General features: G+C 37.6%; 1 protein-coding gene across 11 annotated transcripts in view; it reads left to right on the top strand.

Moving 5' to 3' along the window:
- The window catches only part of ptprfa (protein tyrosine phosphatase receptor type Fa), a 411,563-nt gene that overhangs the window by 318,101 nt on the left and 76,755 nt on the right, over positions 1-16,707 (top strand). For all 11 annotated transcript variants that reach the window (XM_069938995.1, XM_069938994.1, XM_069938991.1 and 8 more), the window contains one exon: positions 10,346-10,521. In XM_069938995.1, coding sequence (XP_069795096.1) covers positions 10,346-10,521 — 176 coding nt within the window. The remainder of the gene's footprint in view (positions 1-10,345; positions 10,522-16,707) is intronic.

The following is a 16,707-nucleotide window of genomic DNA, read 5'->3' as shown; positions in this document are numbered from 1 at the left end:
AATAGAATTGATAAAAGGAGATTATTCACAATGTCGACAAGCTCAATGTAAATGGACAGACAAGATTAAATATTGATAGTGATTTGAAAATTTTATATAAATTAAATTATATTCCAATATTTTAAAAGATAGATGAAGACTTAAAGAGATGAGTAAATTTTTCTATTTTGTTAATTGGGAGAGTTAATTGTATTAAAATGAATATTTTTCCAAGAATTCAATATTTATTTCAAACTTTACCTATATCTATACCTCAAAAACATTTTCAAGATTTAAATAAACAAGTTAGGAAATTTTTTTGGAAAGGGAAATGTTAAGAAAGTCATTAGAAAAGTTAACATGGAAATATGAATAAGGGGGAATACAACTTAACAATTTTAAAAATGATTATAAGGCGACATAATTAAGATTTTTAGTTTCTGTGTTTGTTAAAATTAAACCATCTTGGGTGGACATTAATAAGAAAAACTATACCAGAGGAGTTTATTTATAAATGGGAGCCAAAATCTATAACAATAGATAAAGATGCTCCGATATTAAAACATATGCTTAATATTTAGAATGTGGTTAAGTTAGATATTGATGGAAATCTTCATTCATTAAAAATGCCATTAATTAATCCATTATTAATTTTTTTCAAAAGATAACTTTATTAAATATATGGAATAATAAAGGAATTTTAAAACTGAGAGATTGTTATGATAATGATAGATTTATGTCTTTTGATCAATTAATAATTAAATATGATATTCCTCACAATATGCTATTTTCTTATTTTCAGTTGAGAGCTTATCGAAGAGAGAAATTAGGATCAGAAATTGTTTTAAAAGAACTTTCAAATTTGGATCAAGTTATAGTTGATGGAATAACTAAAACATTTATTTCAATTGCATATATTTTGTTACAAGAACAAACACCTAAATTAGGTCTGTTTAAATCAAAAGAAAGGTGGGAACAAGATCTAGACATGATAATAGATCAGCAGGATTGGCAAAATTTATGTAAAGAAGTTATGTCTAATGCTATTAATGTAAGATATAGATTACTCCATTATAATTTTTTAGATCAATTGTATATTACACCTCAGAAATGGAACAGAAGGAGATTGATTTTATCGAATCATTGTTTTAGATTTGGAAAAGAAATTGGAACTTTCATTCTACATGAACGTTTGAAGGTTAATTCTTTCTGGGTTTCTGTTAGCAAATTTTTGCCATGAATAACTAGAGCAATTTTTCCATTAAATTCTGAATTATTGTTGTTAGGAAATTTTGAAAGTGTTACTCCTAAATTATTGTTGTTGTATTTGTTGTTAGCTTTAGTAATAGCAAGAAATGTATTTCTGTAACATGGAAATCTGATGTTTTATTAACATTAGATAGATAGCATTTTGAAATTCAAAGTTGTATTCCTTGAGAAAAAAAATATATTTACAATTTGAGGAGCAAATATTCCTTATTTCTACAAATTTGGAGCCCAAATGCTAGAATTGTGAGGTTAAAATTATAATTTTTTAAAATTCTCCTGACCAATGAAGTTTTCTCTGAAAGAATAACAGTTTTATGATATTTATGGGACCCTTGCATGTCATCTGATGCAATCCAAATTAATTATTATGCAGTAATTATATGTATTTTAGTTATGGGATTAGATTAGGTTTGAGGGGGAGGGCAAGTTTAGAGGTTTTTTTTTAGTTTTTTTTTCAGCATATATTTGTTAACATTGTATTATGGTTATTTACTACTGTTTGTTATTATGATCCTATATATGTTGGTTAAATAAAATATTCAAAAAGAAAAGGAAGCAAAGTAGGAAGCCAAGACCCTGGTGTATTAAACCTGATATGTCAATCAGCATTCAGTGAGTCAGATTCCAAACTTTCAAGATTTCACGACACAAGGGACTGCAGATATTGGAATCCTGAACGTCAAAAGAAACTGCAGGTTGAACGCGGTCAACTAGCACATATGGGGAAAAAATGAATTGTTGATATTTTGGATTACCACACGACATCAGGACTGAAAGTGGAGAATGAAGATTGCCTGTATAAAGTGTCAGGGCCCAGTGGGTAATAAGTGAACTGAGGAGGGATGAAGGATGATGGAAAGATGGAGACAGATGGGGTAGACAAAAGCAAGTGACAGATGGGCAGAACCAGACAAACAACGGAAAGTAGGCCAAAGGAGCCAAGTAGAGGGAGAGTAAAATAAAGATGGTATAGATCCTCGAGCGTAATACATAATTTGTTGCTGAAAGAAGTGGATGGCTTTTACATCGTTGTGGAGGATGGAGACTTGAAATAAGATGTATAAAGAGGGGTGATCCATTATGAAGATGAGGTAGTAGGGACCAGGAAATTGTCAAAATGATGAAGGGCATGTGATGTGTCCCAATGTAGGTGGGAAGGGAATGGACAAGGGCAGACGAAATAGAGTCAAGGTGTAAGGAGATGAGTTCAGTGAAGCAAGAGCAAGCAGATGCAAATTGTCAACCAGGACAGCATTGTTCATGGATCTTACACAAGAGTGTTGAAGGATATGGAGGGAAGATCTCCTGATGTGATGAAATCTGTGATAGTGTGGAATATAGTACCTAGTGTTCGTTGGTGGGGTCATGGTCCAAGGATTCGTGTGAGGAGGCACCTGAGAGCAGACAACTGGCCTCTGAAAGGTAACAGTGCAGATAATCTAATTAGGTCTCTGTTATAGAGTTACAGCATGGAAACAGACCATTCAGCCCAACTTGCCCATGCCAATAAAAATGTCCCTCCCACGCATAAGTGCCACCTGCTTGTGTTTGACCCACATCTCTCTGAATCTATTCTATCCACGTATCCATCCATTTTTTTTTAGCATTGCAGTTGTACCTGCCTCATCTATCTCCTCTGTAAAAAGGTTTTCCCTCAGGTTCCTGTTAAATCTCTCCCCTCTCACCTTAAACATATGTTCTCTGGTTACCAATTCCCCTACTCCAGGCAAAGGACATTCTGCATTGTGTACCTCTGTGAGATTACTCCTCATCCTCCTGCACTCCAAGGAATAAAGCTCTAACCTGCTCAACCTCTCGCAATAGCACAGGCCCCTGAGTTCTGGCAACACCCTCTCCAGTTTGACAGCATCTTTTCTGTAGCATGGTGACTAAAAGTGAACACAATACTCCAAATGGGGCTTTGCCAACATTTTATATGACTCCAACTTTACTGAGATTTTGCCAGGACTTCAGGAACTGAGTTAAAGGGAAAGGTTAAAAATTGGGTCAACATACACCAGATATACTTTTGAGATCTTAAATTCACTGAAAAAAATAAATTGTCATTGATTCGGCATATAAGTCGATGTTGGAAGCACCTCCCCACCGTTGGCACTGATGCTCCCCGACACCTCCCCACTGCTGGACACTGGCCATAACAGCTCCTACCTCGGACCCTGATGTCACCATAACCACTTCTGCCTGGTAGGCTGAGGTTATTTTTTACTTACTTAATTTACAGCTTTGTTACTTGCAATAAAAAAATTTGTGTTTTCCTGGGAGGCCCAGACAACCCAAAAAATGGGGGTTGACTTATACACTGGATATACCATAAAATGAGTCTAAAAATGGGATGGGTGACCTATCTGTTGGCCAACTTGTATGGAGAAATATACAGTATATAAAATTATGAAGGGTGCAGATAAAATAAATGCAAATAGACTTTTTCCACTGAGGTTAGGTGAGATATAAAACTGGGGGACATGGTTTAAGGTGACAGTGGTAAAGTTAAGGGGAACATTTGGGGGATCTTCACACAAAGTGGTGGGAGTGTGGAATGAGCTGCCAGTTGATGAGATAAATGTGGGCTGTTTTAACATTTAAGAAAAATTTGGACAGGTTCATGGATGGGAGGAGTATGGAGGGCTATAGACTGGGAGCAGGTCAGTGGGACCAGGTAGAATAATAGTTTGGCACAGACTTGAAAGGCTAAAGGTCTTATTTCTGTACTGTAATGTTCTGTGGTTCTAACCTCCAACATCCATACTCAATAGTACTCTTAACTGATGAAGCTGAATTTGCCAAAAACTTTTTTGACCATCCTATCTACCTGTGACACTACTTTCAAGGAAATATGCTAGTACTCCTAGATCACTCTGCTCCACAACAGTCCCCAGATCCCTTCCATTCACTGCATAGGTCCTATCCTTGTTAGATCTCCCAAAAGCAACAATTCACATTCTGTTTTGAATTGCATCAACCATTCCTCAGCCCATGTGCCCAACCATTAAGATTCAACTGCAATCTTTGGCAACCATCTTCACAACAACACCAGGCATTTTATTTTCATCCACAAACTTGCTAATCTTGCTGTGAAAAGAATTGTTTAAGATACAATGAGAAACTATTTTCCATTCCACTCAGGAAAGTTAACATCTTTATAGTACAGCAGAAAGTGCAACACCAAAAGCAGTGTTACAGTGAAACAAAATTGCAGGCCGAGGGCTTTAAGACCTTTGTGATGAGACTGGATGTTCATCATGAAAATGAGGTTGGTTCAAATGCACTAAAATTCTTCAGCAGCTACACAAGTATGTAAAATAGACTCATGCACCATAATTATAAATTAAATTAACAAGAGGAGAAAAAGATAAATATTCATTGTTATGGTTAGTGCAAACAGAATCAGAATTTATTGTCATGAACAAGTCACAAAATTTGGTGTTTTGCGGCAGCGTCACAGTGCAAACATTCATATAAACCAGCTTACAACAATAAATAAATAAAAATACTGTACGAAAAGTAAGGCAGTGTCTTTGGTTCATTGATTCTTCTGGAATCTGATAGCAGCAGGGAAGAAGCTGTCCATGTGTTGCTGAGTGCTCATCTTTAGGCTCCTGTACCTTTTACCCGATGGTAGCAGAGTGAAGAGAGCATGGCCTGGTGGTGATATTGCAAACAGTGCAGACAGATTTTGAGTAGTATTCTGGTTATGGATATTATGAGCTTGATAACTGTTCTTGATACAAGGGGTGCCAGAATTTATCGACTTCTGTACCTTCTGCCTGAAGGTAACAAGAACTGATCTGACAAGGATGAAGGGGATCCTTTATGATGTGGACTGCTCTCTTGAAGCAATTCCTCACATAGATGTCGTCAGTGGTCGGGAGGGTAGTGCCCATGATGGACTTGGCTCGGTTTGCCATTTTCTGAAGCTTTCTAAATTCCAAGGCACTCAAGTTTCCAAACCAGGCCATTGAGGTGTAACATTTTTGGTGGGACATCGAGCAGGTTGATGTCATCACAGGGCAGGACTTCTGCATCCAACTGGCGGGCTCGGGACCAGCAGGGAAACCCTGTGTATGTAGATGTTCACTAGAGTATGGTAAAATGAAGCAAGCAAGCTACAAATGCAACTCCAGGCTCAAAGTAGCTTTTATTACGAGCAGGTTTGAACCCAACATGACAGCCATGATGCAACCAGTCAATGTACTTGCCACAGTACACGGTATAATCATTAGATATTTGCAAATCAGCAATGAGGTACAAAGCTGATTAGATACATGTAGTATTCATTAATACTTTTTGGCATAGTTAAAAATGAATAAACAGTATAATCAACCAGGGAATTATTAAAACCTTTATTGTTCACTCTTATGCAGGACCTATGTAATTGTTGATGTATATGCTAAGTGGGAATTTATTATATTGAGTCTCACTTTTTATCTTGGCTTCATTATCTTAATTATTATCTGCATTACTCGAGTGCAATAATAAAGATTTGTTTAGGACTTGTAAATTTACTTTATCCCACAGTTCTATTTAGTGGACAAATGCTGCAGAGAATTTTACTGCACCTATTCAGGTCCACTGTGTTATGTTATTATTGAGTAATGTTCAACAAAATTGTTTTTCCAGTTTTCAATTTACTGTGAAGAAACTTTTTGTGGATGGAATTTGTCCTCTTCATTTAAATTTCTTAATTTATAATTTTGTTTTGAATTACTCTCTGTTAGCATAATTGCCTTGCAAACCCATATTTATTCTTGTACTATGTTTACATCCAATTTAATCCTTTGCATTTTAATCATGGTAATAATTTAACATGTCAAATTTGACAGTTTTATGATCAGAGTCATGCAAGATTGCTTCAACTTTCATTTCCTGCATTTTACTTGGAATAAAATAAAACTAGCTCAAGGAGTCCTGTTTCTTACGAATACCATTGTGATTGATAGGGCTCTTGTACTAATTTAATGAATTCGTCTCTAAATATTTTTGATCTTTCAAATGTGTTGAATTGTGGAATTCATCAATAAAACAACTTTTCCTGCTCACAGATGCATTCATTTCATCATAAAGCAAATTTAAATCTCAATGTTGGCCAGGTCATCTGTTGCATATGCATAGCATTAATTTGGACTTTTTATTCCCTCAGATTTGCCTTGTGTAGCTTTAATATCTCCCACCAAGACATCATAAGTTATACCCTAGCTTCCCTAACATATTGAGCACCATTTCTTTTATGACAGCAACTAAAATGGCTGAAATATATTTTTTCAAATTCTTATCTGAAATGCCAATCTTCTGAATTGCTGCATTCCAGTACTGGGCTCCTGTATTGTAATACTGAACTCTTTCTTGTGTTCAATGTCCAAGTACTAACATTCCAATCAAATGAATTGCAGTTGCTGGAAATCTGAAATAAAAACAAATGCTGAATGCACTCAGCAAGTCATGTAACATCTATTTAAAGAGCAACAATTGAGGGGACATCACGTGATGTAGAGGAGGAAGGAGGCAGCCTTCTTAAACATGGCTACTGTATCTGCTTCCTCCATTACCTTTAACACTGTGTTCCAGGCACCCTCAAAATTCTGTGCATATTAAAAGAAAACTTGCCTTGTAAATCACCTTTAAACATTCTCCCTCTCAACTTAAAGTATGTGACATTTCACCAAGTGCTGATGTTTATTTCAGACTGCATCCCTGGAAACAGTCCAGAAAGCACAGAGTCCTGTGTTACACAGCAGGTCAGAATGAACTTCAACAAGTCACTGCCTTGGCAAGTGCACAGACTGCCACATGTTCAAAAAGACCCTTGTCTATTATCTAAAAGCCGGACTGCTGTCACAACAATGATAGCCAAGCTGTCCAAATTTATCTGCCAATCATCAAAACCCCTAGCCAAATATTTATTGTTAAAATTTCACCCTCATTCAGTTACTGTGCGCTGCAAATGAACAACAAAGTATTTGTCCTTCAACATGCACAAGATTCCTAATTTGCAAAAGGTGTGTAAACATAATGCCTGATAAAAAAAGTTGTATAACAACAGAAAAAGCAAGTGCAATACAAATTAAAATTACTTTAATATGGTAATAACCAACTGTGCACACATTTATGATCGAGTTATTAATTGTGCATAGTTTTTAGTGTGAGATTTTCTTACACTGTAAATTTTTTTCACTGGCAATCAGCTCACCCCAATAGTACTGTAATTCCTAAAATTTGTTTCTAATGAGATTTTTGTAACACATTATTGAAATTAACATCTGATGCTATTTGCTCCCAAAAGAACTGGCCTTTAATAATATTGAAAACCAAACTGAATGTTTCCAAAAACTGCATTTTTTCTCATTCAAGAAGTGTGCCGCACAGTTCTCTGAAAACAAGCCCCAACCAAAAAAAAATAGATTCCCATTTGCCATACAACCAGATGATCCCTCAAACCCCAATATGCCTGCAAAATGAGAAGCATTCCATCTTCATCGGGTGAGAAATGAGTAAAACAAGCAAAATTTCTGATAGAGATGGTGCCAAAAGAATTCTTAACCAGCTATCACAGGAAGGTATCTTCTAAACAACCCTTCCAATGTAGTTAGGCTGCCCTTCCACATGGAAGTACTGAGTTACATTTGAAATCTGTGAAAGCCCATGTGCAAACTCGCATAGGTGCATGCACTGCTCTTGCCTAAGTATAGTCTCAAAACCATTGTCTTAGGATTCTTTTAGGTTGACTATGCTGTTATATGTTATATGCTGCTTTGCTGTTTAGTACTGCAAATGTAAAAGTCAATTGAAACTTTCCATTCAAAGTGTAGAAACTGTACCTTTTTCCTCAGTGCAACTTTTGTTTCGGAAGCCTGTTCAGATTTTTCTGCCCTCGCCCAGTGGGGCTTGGTAAACACTGTCTACTACACTGCCTAGGAATGCTCTCCAGCAGGTGTTGGTTGTGTGGCAGTGTGACTAATTAAGGGTTTTTTTAACATTACAATTATGAAGGAAGATATTTGTCATGTGGAAATGTCAACTCTTAATGCCTACTTGACCCTGAAACAGAATAATGTTAACAAAGGAGCCTGCAAGCATTGAAGCTGATGAATCTAATAATATTGGAGCCTTTTAAAAGAGCAATTGGGCAATTACTGATGCTGTTTTATGCTGGAAAAATGATGCAGACATATTCCCGGACCTGTATATCTTGCATGTGCCTCATGTATATCACGTTGCTCCACTTTTGATCCATAGACCACAAGAGGTAGCACAGTTGGTGCCAGCATTCGAATCCTGTACTGTCTGTAAGGAGTTTGTATGTTCTCCCAGTGTCTGCCTGAGTTTTCCCCAGGGGCTCCAGTTTCCTCCCATCGTTCAAAACATACCGGGGGTATAGGATAATTGGGTGTAAATTGTCCTGTTACAGTGCTGAATGTCTACATTTTTTTTAAAGTTTAAAGATATAGGAGCAGAAGTAAGCTATTATTCTTCCTGAGTCTGCTCTGCCATTCCATCAAAAGCTAATCCACTCTCCCACTTAGCCCCACTCCTATGCCATCACTCTATAACCTTTGATACTTGACTATCAATCTCTGCCTTAAATACACCAAATGACCTGGCAGCAAATTTCAAGAGGTTCACCACCTCAGGGTAAAGAAATTCCATTGCATCTCTGTTTTAAATGGGCTCCCATCAATCCTGAAGTTGTGCCCTCTTGTCCTTGACTCCTCTATCATGGGAAGCAACTTTTCCACATCTACTCTGTCCAGGTCTTTCAACGTTCAAAATGCTTCTATGATGTCCCCCCTCATTCTTCTAAACCCCAAGGAGTACAGTCCAAGAGCCATCAAATGTTCCTCATATGCTAATCCCTTCATTCCAGGGATCATTCTAGTAAATCTTTTCTGAACCCTCTCCAATGCCAGCACATTCTTCCTTTAATAAGGAGCCTAACACTGTACCCCATACTCTCAGTGAGGCCTCACCAGTGCCTTATAAAGCCTCAATATCACATTCCTGCTCTTGTATCCTGTTCCTCTGGAAGTTAACTTGTCGGTTATCCTGCACAAGGACTCCCAAGTCACTTTGCACCTCCAAATTTTGAATTTTCTCCCATCCAAATAATAGTGTGCCCTTTTATTCCTTCTATAAAGTGCATGTACGTACACTTTCTGACATTGTATTTCATTTGCCACATTTTTGCCCATTCTCCTAATATATTCATGTCTCTTCAGCCTCTCTGTTTCCTCCTCACTACCTGCCCATCCACCTATCATTGTATCATCTGCAAATTTAGCCACAAGTCATTTATTCTGCAATCCAAATCATTAATATACAACATGAAAAGAAGTGACCCCAACTCTGATCCCTCGTACACCACTAGCAACCAGTAGCCAACCAGAATAGGATCCCATTATTCCCATTCCCTGTTTCCTACTGATCAGCCAATGCTCTACCCATGCAAGTATCTGTCCTGTAACTTCACTGTGGTCTCATTTTGTGAAGCAGCCTCATGTGCAGCACCTTATCAGAGGCCTTTTGAAAGTCCAAATATACAACATCTACTGCATGTCCTTTGTCTAGCCTGGTTGTGGTTTCCTCAAAAAGCTGCAGTAACTTTGTCAGGCAAGATTTTCCCCTTAAGGAAACTATGCTGACATTGGCCCATCTTGTCATGTACCTCCAGGTACTTCAAAACCTCATTCTAATTCCATTAACTATTATCTGCATTCAAATCTCTGTTAGAACCTTAAAGAAATAAAACATTTCATTGGCATGTGTAGGAAAGCTGCAAGTTTCAAAGGTGTAGTTGTCAGTTTATTTGAAGTTTCTTAATTGGAACACTGTTACATGCAGATACCTTTCCAAATTATTGAACAGTTTACCAACAGTTTAGATCATAACCAGCATATGAAAAATCTGTGATTCCACTTTCATTGTTTATCAAAGTAGGGGAAAGAAAAAAAAATTAAATGTACTGTTGTATCATATCTGTGTCCATTGCAGTGAATCGTCATGTGTTACTCTTGAAAGTTTTACCATTTTTTTTCCATCTTAATTTTCTCAAAAGTATTTCAGTAGCCCTTATCTATTCTTCCAGGTGTACCAGGCAGTGATTATATCAATGCCAATTATATTGATGGATACAGAAAACAAAATGCATATATTGCCACCCAGGGTCCACTTCCAGAAACACTCAGTGATTTTTGGCGAATGGTGTGGGAGCAAAGAACAGTCACCATAGTAATGATGACAAGACTGGAAGAAAAATCAAGAGTAAGTCATTCTATCCTCTGGGTTTGGGGGTTCAGAAGACATTCATTGCCATATTGATCATAGACTCTGTGCAGCAAGGTTTATCTCAGAATACTCAGACGTTCAGATTCATTAAATTCAATTATCTAAGAATCGTGCAATAACAGTACTGTATTTTGGGTTATGATTGACTGGACATTTTATTCTGAGCACCTCAATGGTATGATAGCTATATTTAAATTCTGCTAACATCTTACTCTCAATTCAAAATTTTTGAAAAATTAATCCCAGAATGCGTAAGACAAAATCCTGTTTAGCAGATTATGTTCAAAACATTTCCTAGCTATTTAACAACACACTGTTTATATTTGAAGGCGATGAGTTGGAGTTGGCTCCTTGTCATTCTCTGAATGTTTTCTTGTTTAGTATCCATCTGCACCCCACAAACATTTTTTATAATTTTCTACATAATTTCCTGAGATTCAAGGAGTACTTCCATATACTGGACCAACAATTTCCAAAGCAATGATGAGCTAAAAATTACAGTTTTAATCTAGATGTCTCAATTCTTCTATTTCATGTTAGATTTTATATTTCTGCAAAATGTATAGATGTCTGCTCAGTACATCCAAACTTAAGTACATTCCATCTAACTTAACAAAATGTTTGAGGTCATTAAATAGTTAACAGCTCCATCTTGCCAAATTCTCAAATCAGTCTTCATTCCATCTAGCATAATATTTTTTTCTAAAGTTGTGGATATTATTAACTTTTTTAAAGGTTTACTTTATGTTAAAAGAGATAAAAGTCATAAAGAAAGGGAACAAAAACAATTGTATCCAAAAATCTACTCACACACAGTGCTGAAGTTTTACAGGTCCAAATTATGTCTGGATATAACATTTATTAATAGTGCTGCAATGTTTTAAGATAAACTTGTGGAACAAAAATTGCAATGGCCCTCAACATTTCCCTGGGGACTCTTCACTGATTATGACTGTATCACAAGGAAATTTCACTGTTGTTGCTTGCTGATAAAATCATGCAAAAAATAAATAATAATTTAGAGATGTACGCTCAGATTTTTAAAAATGTGATCAATTAGCTGAACTAATGACCAGAGATTATGCTCAGTAGTAAATCATGTATTGATACGTGTTCATGTAATATATATCGAATGGTTTTTAATCACAATCGCTATAACTTCCTCAAATAACATTCTCAGTATAGCCAGAAACTACTTGAGTGCACTTACTGATTTACCTCATAAAATTAAATTGACTGATTGAATACATAAAGCAAGATTGAATTTATCATACAATGGACATTGAACTAGCCACATTCTTGTCTGCTTTTGGTTTTGTTCTGGTAAATGTGATATATATGGTAAACATCTGAACCATATCTTTCTTCATTTTATTAAATTCCAACACACCTCTTAATAGTGCCATTTATTATAAATTGCTGGAAAGAATCACAGTTTATACGTTAACTGTTCTGCTTGAAACTTTGAAAAAGGAATATGGGAGTTTAATAAGAGGTTGCTACAAACAACCTCTTGTGGCAGAGGTTGTACTGCCTTGTCCTTCAAATATAAAACATTCCTAATATTCCAATGTTATAATTCAAATGGTTCTCAGGATATTCTTTTTAATTCAATAAGCTGATTGAAATTCCTCGTAGAAGAATATAATTCAAAGAAAATGCATTAAATTAGTGGTGAAAAAATAAAATTACAGAGCTGGAATTTGCTGCTAAGTACCAAACTTTTGAGCTTAACAATATAGTTTGGGATTCACACATTTTACAACCTCAGCTACTGATCCATTCAGCATTGAATTTTTCATGGAATGTGGTGGTACAATTCTCTGTAAGTCATACTGGGGAAATGCCTGCAAAATATGTCCTGGATTAGATCTGGCATTGGAACAATCAGTCCTTCATTTGTATGGAAAGGCACATGGCAATGCTTCCTGTCATGTTTTTCCAGTACATTGCATGGGTAAGAATTGCTCTGTTCTTCCCTTTGACATTTAAGATCCTGTGGCACTGCAGCTCCTTGCTATCTCATGTGTGAATGTGGGCTTCTCATTGCTTTAAATGTTTAAGTCCATTGTTCCATTTGAAGAGATTTGTATTTCCAACTAAAATTAGAATGCATCTGGGTACACTTTCCTGGAAAGTCTGGGACTTGGCTCTTGTTGACCCTTCATTGATCAAAAGTTCAGAAATATTTGATCAAACCAGTTTGGGAACTTCAATTCTTTCTCAATCATAAACCAGCTAAATCATTATTCTAAAGTGCAATTTTATAAAGATGAAACTTTACAATTGGTTGTCCTGTATTATCTCATTCTTTTTTATTATATTTTAAGTATATTTCATAGGCTCTAATTACTAATTTAACATTTTTTATACTTTTTTTAATTTCAACCTGTTGGCTCTTCAACCTCTTCTCACCATTAATCTTCAGAACAAATTGACACTTGGTTGAAAATAAGCCCCTAAGATATTTATTTTAAATTATATCTTCATGCATATATGTGAATATTACCTGCTGTGTATTGTGTGTGTATGCATGCGTAGCGTAGTCTGGAGAAACGCTGTTTCGTCTCGCTGTTTATGTACAGTCAGATGATAATGAACTTGAAGAAAAATCACTCATAGTGCATCTGTGGGATAACTGAATTCCTCTGCAAATATTGAACATTTTAGAGATTCACCTCTGTTTACTGTTTAATTTTTATATTGTTCTCAAATACAAATGCTGGTCACCATCTTAGTAAAGCAGTCACAAGAACTGAAAGACTTTGAGCAGCACTGGGATCTTTTGCCTCATGCAAAGGTTATAATATATCTTTAATATATTCCTTTGTGCAAGCAGCTTGTTACAATGAATTGTCAAACAACCATCATAACTGCAACTGGGACAAGGTGGGGGGTTGGGGGAAGGCTTTTGGAATGAAAATACATGAACGCTGCAGACTTTTGAGAAAAAGCCAGTTGACTCTTGCAAGAGAAATTCTGAAAAGGCTAATATTTTATGTTTTTTTGAAGTAGGATCAGAATCCTACTTAAGAATCGTCATTGGACCTCTTTGTTGTAAGCATAGTCCCATTGGCCCCATTTTTAGATCACTCTCCATAACCTTGCACAAGTCTTTTCCATAAAGTATGTACTGAAATTATTTTTGAAAGCCATGATTCTTGTTTTCACCACCATTTCAGGCAGTCATTTTCAGACCACCCCCTTGAGGTATTATAAAAAAAATCTTATTTTTGTTGCTGCTGCTTCTTGTGCTAACCTGTTCCTAGGTTCATGAACCATGCACAAATGGAAAAAAAAATTGTATTTGCTTTGCCTCGATCTTTTATTTATTTAGATGACCTCTCAATTTTCATTCCTCTGCAGCCATGGTACATAGTAAGCAGTCCATGAGTTAAAGTTGATCCCAATGTGTTTCCTCTGGCCTGCCCTGTAGCCTCCGAAAAGGGTTGGCTGAGCCCCACATTTCTACTGCATTCTCTGATTTACTGCTCATGTTTTTAGTGGGAGAAAGAGAGACTTAAAAATAGCACTGGCATAACTCCTAAAGAACCACTCATCCCCTGGTCTCCACCCCCAAAACAAATTGCACATTTTACAATGTACAGCAACACATTTTGACAGAGCCTGTTTCGATCTTAATTAGAAGAGGACAGATTAATTTTCCTTGTCTCTTTTGAATTATAATCAAAGTATTTCTGTAACCTACATGAAAAAAAGAACCTTAATTTTTTTAAGTCAGTTACTTGAAGGATATGGCGCTTTTCAACTAAAAAAAGGCACACACTAGATTCATAACAGTTTAATACCAATATTAAACACAATAATATAGAGCCATTCGTGATCTCTTTCTCCAGGCATAGACCAAGGTTTACAAGTGCAGTTTTTCATTGTAACTCTTCATCTCAATTACAGTGTATTCTCACAAAGCAATGCTTGTATACTTGCAATAAGGTTGCCACCCAGTACACAGACCCAGAGTAGAAGATAAGTGGAATATCTGGGAATTGATGATAGAAAGAAGTAAACACTTAAGTTTTTTCCACTTCCTTTCGAATAACCAATCCACCCTCCTTCCCCAAAAATGCTGTTGAGTTGAGATATTTGTTCTGCAATAATGTTCAAAGTACTTGCTGCTTCTGTTTGAAATAAAGGCAACAGAAACCTAAATTATGTTATTCGCAGGTCCAAGCGCAGTTCTGAAACCTTTCTTCATGACTGCTTAACAGTTCGTTATGTCTTATTGAACCAAAAGCGCAATTTGTAGGAGCAATTTATTAAAGGAAAACTAAACATTCCCAGTTAGTTGCTGTTTAGTTCTGTTTGAAGTATAGGCAACAGAAAGCAATATCTGGATATGTAAAGAAAAAGCTTTTCATGTGATTGGTCCTCAGGCATATTCAGAAGGCAAATGAAATTGTGTATCACTCCTTCAAGAAGAGCCACTGGAGCCTCTCTACCAATGCTTCAGTCCCAGAACCATTCTGAAAAATCTTTTCTGCGCCCTCTCAAGGAAATTCATGCACTTCCAGAACAATGGATAAACCCATTGTTTCTGCCTGCTCCTGCCCCACCAAACTCATTTCATCCTACCTTGAATCTATCCTTTCTCCCTGGTTCAATCCGTCCCCACCTATATCTGCAACACCTCACGTGCCCTCCACCTCTTCAACTTCAGAATCCCCGAACCGGACCGCCTCATCTCCACAATGGATGTCCAATCCCTTTATACCTCTATCCCCCACACAAAAGGTCTGAAAGCACTTCGCTTCTTCCTGGATCAAAGACCTGACCATTCACCCTCTCCACCCTCCTCCGCCTGGCAGAACTTGTCTTTACCCTCAATAATTTCTCCTTCAACTCATCCCACTTCCCTCAGGTTAAAGGAGTAGCAATGGGTACCTGTATGGGTCCCCCCTATGCCTGCCTGTTTGTAGGCTTTGTGGAGCAATCCATGCTGCAAGCCTACACAGGCAAACCACCCCACCACCCCCCCACCCCCCAGTATATAGACAACTACATTTGGGGCTGCCTCATGCACCCACTTGCCAGCTTCATCCACTTTGTGTCCAACTTCCACCCCAACTTCAAACTCACCTGGTCCATCTCTCCCCTTCTTTAATCTTTCTGTCTTGGGAGAAAAGCTTTCCACTGACATATACTATAAACCCTCCAACTCCCACAACTCCCTGGATTACACTTCCTCACACCCTTCCCCCTGCAAAGATTCCATCCCCTTCTCTCAATTTTTCTATCTCGACTGCATCAGTTCCCAAGATGAAGTTTTCCAGTCGAGAGCTTCTGAAATGTCTCCCTTCTTCTTCAAACGTAGCTTCCTCTCCATCACTTTCGACTCAGCCCTCACCCGCATCTCCTCCACTTTTCACTCATCTGTCTTGGCTCCCTCTGCCCCAGATGCAACAAACATAGAATCCCCTGCATCCTCACCTACCACTCCACTAGCTTCAAATCCATCACATTATCCGCTGGAATTTCCTGCACTTAATACAGGACCCCACTGCCAGACACATCTTTCCCACTCTTCCTCTCTGTACCTTCCGCAGGGACCACTCCCTCCCCGATTCCCTCGTGGACTCATCCCTCCCCACACATCGCATATCCGGCACCTTCCCCTGTGCCTGCTGGAGGTGTAACACTTGTACCCACACCTCCTCCCTCACCACGGTCCGGGTGACCTGCCAGTATGTCTGTCTGTGACCTTATGTATTGTCCCACCCTGACCACCTGCAGATTGGCGAAACAACACCTTATTTTCCATCTGGGCACTCTTCAGCCAGATGGCATGAACATTGACTTTACTGCTTTCTATTAAACCTGTTTGCCTTTTCTTCCCCGTCCCTAATTTCCTGCCTTTCTATTTCTTTCATCCACACACCCCTGCCTTCCCCCCTCCCCCTCAGTGCTGCTTTCCCCTCTCTTCTTCTGTTTTCTCCTGTCCTGCCACCCCCTCCCACTCTTTCGTTCTGATGCTCGCTGACATTTTTCATACTTTGATGAAGGCTCAAGCCCGAAATGTCAGTTATGTATCCTGCCTTTGCTACTGTTTGACTGCTTAGTTTCTCCAGCATTTTGTGTTTTTACTTCAACCAGAATTTTGTTTTACTCCAGAAGCGTGCTACTCAGTTGTGTATGAACAATGTT

Source organism: Narcine bancroftii, chromosome 5 (genome assembly GCF_036971445.1).
Source record: "Narcine bancroftii isolate sNarBan1 chromosome 5, sNarBan1.hap1, whole genome shotgun sequence".
NCBI classification, from domain to species: Eukaryota; Metazoa; Chordata; class Chondrichthyes; order Torpediniformes; family Narcinidae; genus Narcine; species Narcine bancroftii.
Note: the sequence above shows the minus strand (reverse complement) of the source record. Positions and strands in the feature narration are given on the sequence as shown.